A 7,862-nucleotide genomic window follows, 5' to 3' on the forward strand; every position below is an offset into this window, starting at 1 on the left:
GAACTTGGAGAATCACATAGCTGATTCAACGTGGGAACATAAGGAAGCTAGGATAAAGGACAGCCAACGTGAACAGAAATACACAATTATAAGTGCATACTGACATTTGAACTCCAGGTTCCAACAGTTTGAGTGGCTGTCTGCATGTAGCTGAACTAGACACCCCCAGACTTGCTAAGGAACAGTCCGTCTGCAGAAAGGAAAAGGCAAGAGTTATCACTTGGTAGAGAGATCTGACAGTCAGGAAAGAGTTAAGTAAACAAAGAGCAAAAGTGGAGGCTGATTAAAACCAACCCAGAAATATAACAGTAAGAGAATGAGGAAAATACAGAATTAGAGAAGGCAAGGAATGCTGAACAGGCTGAATTATTAAATATAAACACTCAGAGTGAGTAAGGATCTGTCATGGATGCTGTCATTTGTTAACAGAGGTCATCATCACTATCTTGAGAAATTTCAACAGAGGAGAAAAGATGACTTATAGCATCTCCTGTTGAAACTACCAAGATTTGCTCTCATTAAAGCTATTTGAATTCTAACAAAGTGAAAACATATTACTTATAATTAATCTCCTTGTGCTCATGATCACTTGGACAAATAAAGGATGGTCAACAAATGCTTAAATTTGGATTGGATTGAATTAAATTGTGTTCTTTTACATTGAGTTATACTTCTCTGTTGTAAGAAATGATGATAAAGACAGAGAAAATGGCTAATATACAGATGCTTTTTGAAAACGGTGGCAGTGGTTGAAAGAGGAAGAAAATAGGAAAAGAGTTCAAGATTTTTGTTTGATTACTTGAAAATACTAGAAGCTTGTATATGATTCCAGTACAGGAAAAGATTCTAACTCTGAGGGAGAACTTGAAAACTAAAGAAAATAGTTTAGGTGATGATGATAATTCTGTTAAAAAGTCAAGACTTTTGGGTTTGTGTAGTTTATGTAAATTACACTTCAAAAAAAAGTAATTTAAAAAAAAAAAACTCAAGCAAGATTGAGTTAAGAGTACAAGTGAAGAATATTCAGGAAGCTATTGTTCATCAAAGCCTGAAATATTACTTCTTCAATCTCAAAGGAAGTTATTCTAAAAATATAACTGCAGTATCTGCACTGCAGAGTAAAGGAGGGAAATAGCGTGTTCTATAATTAAATGAATAGACCACGGCTTGTGTTGTCTATTCTCAGTGTAATTCCAGTCCATATTTGAATGAATTCAATAATTACTACTACACAAATAGCACATGTAGCCACTTGCCCACCATGCCTCTCTGAAGAGACTGCATTTATATATTCACATGTGTGAATATATGTGTGCGTGTGCATCGTACATCAAATTAAGATGTAAATCAGTGTTTACGGTTAGAATTCTGTGCTGGTTAGATTCAACTGTCAACTTGACAGAACTAGAATCCCCTGGGAAGAGAGTCTTAATGAAGAATAATCTAGATATGGTTGGCCTTTATCCGTGTGTGTGCCTGCACACACGCGTATGTACGTGTGTGTGTGTGTGTGTCTGCACATGCGCATGCATTATGAATGTTAGTTGATGTAATAAGATGCAACCCACTATAGGTAGAGCCATTCCTTAGGCCAGCGGTCCTGAATTTATTACAGGGAAAAGCTACTGAGTTAAAATAATCAAGGCTGAGTTTACTCTCCCACTGCTCCTGTCTAAGGGGACTCATGTAATTAACTGCTTGAGTTCCTGCCTTGACTTTGCCAAAGTGCTGACAATAACTTAGAATTGTAAGCTAAATAAGTCTCTTCCTCCCCATGCTGCTCTTTTTGGTCAGGATATTTGTCATAGCAACTGAAGTGAGACAAAGACAAGTTCTATCAAAGTGTTGGTCTACAAACACAATGGCACGCATTCAAACTACTTCAGGAAACAATACATGCTTACCTTTCACGTGGAGATTTTTACAGCACATATTAAGTTATTGGAGACTAAAAGAAGTTATGCACTAAGGAAACATTGTTTTAATATTTCCAAAACAATGTAGAATTTTTCTATACTAATTTTACCATACAAGCTTTTATTTTCCCACATAATTCTTTATATCTTGTACAGTCGAATTGTTATAAGAGTGTACTTTGAGACCACTAACCACTAACTCGGAAAAATCCACAGATGGCAAATCCACAGAATATTACTAGATAATGGATATCAAAACCTTATCTTTAGCCCATGAGGACAATGTTATAGAGGCCAATTGTGACTTTATACCGTGTCCGCTGCTTCTATTTTTAGAAACAGGAGAACCGAGCTAAATAGATTATTATTTTAACTTGTAAAATCTTTATTAGACTCTAAGGAAGGAAACAACAGAAAGGCAAAGACTGTAAACAGAAATGCTTTGAAAGTCTCTGACAAGAAAGGGCGATAAGGTCCTGAAGGAGGTGGGGTGACTGAATGTGGAGGCATTGTGAGGAAAGCAGCAAATAACCAAAGGCGTCTCTACAGACAGAAATTTACCAGTGAGTGACAATCTTTACCCCACGGAGATAAACTAAGGTTTTGTCTTAAGCTACAGAGTGGAAGACTAAAGGTAGATTTTAAGAGGGAACTGAGGACTAAATGGACATGAAAACATTGGGGATGGACACAGAAAGAAGTAGATTTTCTGTGCCGACTGTCCTGAAGAGGTATGTATCTGACATAGCCATGAGTATTTTTTTTTTTTGCTTGTTTGTTTTTGTTTTTGCTAGAAGACAAACAATGAGGAATTCTGGGTAACTTTCTGGACAATGAACTTGTGAGGTCCTTGAGGCTGTGGCCTGCCATTGTCCTTACTTGAATTTTCCCAGCCAGGAATCAGCAATGGCTGCTCCCAAGATGGGGGTGAAATAGCAGAGGCTGCTGAAGGCGTGGTAGACAGATGTGGATGTGTCTTCATTCCAATGCAGGAAGTACAGGAAGTACAAGGTCAGCACAGCTGGGTGGAAATAGAAGAAAACAAATGGGAGACAAAGTAAGATAGGTGCAACAAAACGGTTCACAGAGAAATATGTTTGATCTCTGGGCTCTATAGGTGATCCTGGCCTTCGGCACTCCTATTGGGGAAATAACGGGTGGTGACTGCTGGGCAGTAGAACAGGACCCAAGGGAATAGTGAAAGTAAACAAGGCGTGCTGGATACACAAATACAATACTCATCTCTTCCATCTCTGTGCACCCATAGCATCGTTTAGACTGTGAGAATTTAACACAGTGCTTCCTATGGCCCTTCATCCCCTCCTTCCTAGCAATAATACACGGTTCAATGGGATTTACAGGATGAGGGCCTTTTCTACCTGTGTTCTTATTGGTTGTGCTTTGGTCCTGAGGGCCTTTTAAAATCTTAATCAGCATGAGTCATTAAATAAAATTTTATGGGGTATTAACTATCATGGCCAAAGAAAAGGATCAATTTATGCCAAGGCAGAAATGATTGGGCAAAGTGCATGTAAAGGAGGCTAGGCTACTATAACATAAGCAGAGAAGACTCTGGGGGCACAGAATTACCTTTCATGCCATAATAGGAAAATCGCTCGCAGAATTCATTCACCACAATGAAGGCAATGCTGAGTGGGTAGCTGGAGCTGAAGATTTTCTATTCAACGAAAAGGCAAAGGTTGACCAATGAGCATTCTCCCCATTTAAACCACATGGTTATTCTACCACTAAAACATATTTTCAAATGTATGTATACAAAGAAGTTCTCATCATTTTGCCCAGGCTGGCCTCTGTTTTAAGATCTTCCTGCCTTAGGCTCCCAATGAGCTCAGGTTGCAGATGAACTCCACTATGTCCAGATAAACTCGTTCTTAAATCGTTGTCATCAGTTAGCATGAAGCAGTGGTGTCTTCATAGTGTTGCCATGACATATGTAGTGCTCTCTTCAAATGTTGTCATACTAATCATGCTTATATTACTGGTGTGGGAGAATAAAGGTCAAATTTTACTTTGTCCTTTATTAACATAGGACTAGCCAGACATTCCTTGATCAGGACCCGCTCATCTCCTCACAGTATCTCAATAAAAGCCTCTAGGCAAGAGGATGGTCATAATTATTGCTGAAAATAAATTGAGCACATGATATCCAGGGGGTCAGAGCCAGACGTCACTATCTCACTTAGATGGGACTGACTGGTCCCATCTGCCATGGTCACCATTCTGGGGGAAATCTTGACAATTTGATGACTTCTCTTTCATAGTCTGCTAGATTCAGGCATAGAGTTCAAAACGGTGGCCAGGCATGCCTAAATATAAGCTGATTGATCGCTTTAATTCTGGGGAGAAAATTCTGAAATCCTATAAAATTAAGTGTTCACCTTTCCTACTAGCATGTCTCTGTATTTCCTTTTTAATTTTATTTGTATGTATGTACATATGTGTTTGTATATGTGAGAGTCAAAGTATGTGGGTGCCTGCAGAGACCAGAAAATGATGCTGGGTCTTCTGGAGCTGGAGTTACAGGTTGTGAACTGTCTGACTTGAGAACCAAGAGCCAAACTCTGATCCTTTAGAAAAACAGCAAGTTCTCTCAACTGCTGAGCCATCTCTCCACAAACAAGATTTTTATTTGCAGACTGTGCATTAGAGTAACTATGCTATCTCATGCATTATGTGAAATAATATCAAGTTTTATTTTAAATATCTTTCCACAACAATAGCTCCACTAAGATGGAAAGGGGACAAAGATAATCTGTCTCTTGAGACAATCAAAGATTAACATGGGATTTATACTGCCTCTTGTTTCATGGGTATATACCTCTCTTTAACCACCCTAAAGAAGATATGATTAACTATATACAAAGTGTGCCTTTTAGCCATGTAGATATGAATAGATCATCTTTCTACATATATGTTACTGCATGATAACAACTTGACTGAAAGTTGCAATGAGTTGAAATTATTACTTCTGCAGCTCTCATCTTGAGAACTATATAACATGGACTTTATTTAACATTAGCAGTGTACACTTTCACTAATTGGATTAACATGCAATCCTTACTTAAGTGACACCAGTACTCGGCTCTGTGTTTCAATTCTGTTATTTCAAAGAAATAAGACTCATACTGACCTCATAGTTGATACTAAGAACTCAGCAAATAATTGGTTATTATTACTATAGCATTTCTGAGAGGATTTTACTATGATAGGAGAATCAAACGAGGTGATAAATTCGGAAGTGCTTGAACGAGTACGTAATACAAAATATTATTCTTTGTTCCTCTATCTGACCTCCCACTTTAAAGTAGGGACACTTAGTAACAGAGAGTGGGTCTATTCTAAAGCTTTTGTTGGTGTCCAAAAAAAAAAAAAAGACTCTGCATACAAGGGGAACTAAAGGCTGAGTTTTGGTATTGGTAAGGAAAGAACAATCACACACAGTTCTCCAGACAGGAATGCTTGCCAAGTCTCCCTGGACATTCAAAGTGCTTTTTCTCCCCCAGGGAATATGCAATGAAATAGAGCAAAACTCTGGGGCCCAACTGAAAAAAAAAATCTGGCTAACCCACCCTGTTGCTTCCTTCTCGAAACAAAAGAGACTAGAAATTTCAGGTGAATTCTAATTCCATGAGAGAGTAGTTTTTCTGCTCTAATACAGTTCAGCACAAAGTTCCAACAGCCAAAGAGGAACTTCAAAAGACTTACGTACGTTGTTACTGTCAGAGACAAACAAACGGAGCTTCAGGACTCACCGGAGGTGACTTCTTTGGAGGGCTTGGAGGTCTAGGCAGCATCTCTTCAGTAGAGACAGGTGAAAAAAGCGTTTCCTTGGACTCATTTTTCTGGAAAGGATTCATGGCTGGCTCCTTACTCTCTCTCTCCTCAAGCATTTGGCTTCAGTAGGCAGTTAGGACTGCTGCCAGCCTACAGTGAAAAGGGGGACTAAGGGGAGGAGGGATGGCTACAGCAAATAGGTTTAACCCTGTGGGTGTCAGTTTCAGTGGCTGCCTGCCTCAGAGAAGAACTGGAAGTTATAGGAAAAGAGAGAGTGTCAGCACGCTGATTGTGCCAAAGGTAGGCATGGGGAAGTAAGAACAACACCACGTCACAAGTCACGAGATGAGAAGAAACCGTGCTAGAGAATTGATTAGGGTTATCTGTTAAATAAAAATACCTCTGCAAGTGAGTACTAGATAGTATTCAAGAATGCAGCATCTTGGCTAGGCATATAGCTCAGTGGTGGAGAACTATGCCCTGCAGGTCCTGAATCTGATTTCTAATGATATGGGGGTGGGGAGGGGGGAATACAACACTTTAAACATGGTTGATTTTAGGTTAATAATGTCTGCCATTATTGGGCACTTATTATGTGCCATGTTAATGTATATGCATTATATATATATATATATATATATATATATATATATGTATATATATATATATATGTATATACACACAACTTTGATTTTTATACATTTTACTGTTATCTTTATCATACTGCAATTATTGTTCCAAGCAGTCGGGAAACTTATCTAAAAATCACAGGGCCAGTAAAGTGGCAGATCTGGAATTTTCACTATGCAGAAACAGATAGGAAAAGCAGAGCTAGGTATCAGCGGTCAGTCTGCAGGTCGTGCAGTTATGGAAGGCAGGGAAATGGAATCGTACGAATGCTAGGAAGTCAAAATGCTTTGAACAAAAAGGAAAGTCACCACAAAACTGAATTTGAGAATAAAAAATGATCCGGGCTTGGGTTTTCAACATCGTAACATTCAGCTAGAAAATCCTATAAGTAAAAAATACAGGGCTAAGAAAATGACAGAAAAAGAAGTTGGTAATAGCCCTTGCTAAAGTCACTCTTTGTAATTTCAATTTCTCTCTTCAAAATCAATTCATCCATTCATTAAGAAATAAAATTTAACGTGTGCAAAAATTATGAACCAGTTGTTTTCTAGGTATTATTGCAAGCATTAAATGTTCTTAACGTTCAGTGGGTGGATTATTCTGATTCTAGAATACTATACTTAGTCCTTTATCAGACAAGCAACTGGAATATACTTCATGACAACAGATACATTATACTCTACATTGAATTCAATATATATAAACTTGAAAATTTAGTACCATATACCAACTTTGTAAAAGTATTGGCTTTCACCGTGACATTTCCACATGTGCACGTCATACGGTCTGGGCACAGTCTCCTTGCATTACCTTCTTACTCCCCTTGTGTTACTTTTGCTAATTCAAAGAGGTAAGGGAAGCACAAAATAACCTAGTATCCCCCAGCTATAAGTCAGAAGGAAGGAGGAACTATTGGCAAAGGCTATAAAGGACATTTTCTATACCTTAGGGTTACACTGTGAGCACCAACCCACTATGTCAGGCAATGCCAAGGTGAGTCATTTCATTTAAGAATGCAAGAGAGGAGACTGAGAACGGAACAAGGAAAAGAGGACAGCATAGGGGAACAAATATGAGCAAATTGAAATACATTTAAAAAATGCATTATTTTCTATGTTAACTAAGAAAATAGTAAGAGAAGGAGGAGGATAAAAAAAAAACTCTATGGCCTTATTTCTTGCAAAATTCTTACATCAACAGTTTAAATGACTTTTCAACAAATGAACCTTTCCCCCAAACTGTAACTCGGACTTTGACCAGGTTCTCTCAGCTTCTATTATACTCTCCATCTGTTTTCTCTCCCACCAACCTTTACCCAAAGAATAATCCAGTTTTACTTCTGCCTGTAGCATTAATGATTAATCTGTAGTTATTTATTTATTTATTTTAGGAAATATTGCCTTTCCTGACCTACCTTTGTTAAATACCGAATCTAAAATAGGCAGAACTTTCTGGTCGAGTTACCCAGTAGAGGCACACGTGCAGTGCAGGAGACTTATTAAGTCACTGGCTTCCCTTGCC

General features: G+C 38.3%; 1 protein-coding gene across 2 annotated transcripts in view; it reads right to left on the bottom strand.

The window, feature by feature from the left end:
• The window catches only part of Slc15a2 (solute carrier family 15 member 2), a 28,385-nt gene extending 22,411 nt beyond the window's left edge, over window positions 1-5,974 (bottom strand). The window contains exons 1-3 of one of the 2 annotated variants that reach the window (XM_034515586.2): window positions 5,690-5,974; window positions 3,507-3,594; window positions 2,796-2,937 (exon numbers count right to left, since the gene is read on the bottom strand). In XM_034515586.2, the coding sequence (XP_034371477.1) occupies window positions 2,796-2,937; window positions 3,507-3,594; window positions 5,690-5,827 (368 nt within the window). In that variant the 5' untranslated portion in view covers window positions 5,828-5,974. The remainder of the gene's footprint in view (window positions 1-2,795; window positions 2,938-3,506; window positions 3,595-5,689) is intronic. The other variant, XM_076942894.1, reaches the window with a different exon arrangement.
• Between the last annotated feature and the right edge of the window lie 1,888 nt (window positions 5,975-7,862).

Source organism: Arvicanthis niloticus, chromosome 12, assembly GCF_011762505.2.
Source record: "Arvicanthis niloticus isolate mArvNil1 chromosome 12, mArvNil1.pat.X, whole genome shotgun sequence".
Lineage (NCBI taxonomy): Eukaryota > Metazoa > Chordata > Mammalia > Rodentia > Muridae > Arvicanthis > Arvicanthis niloticus.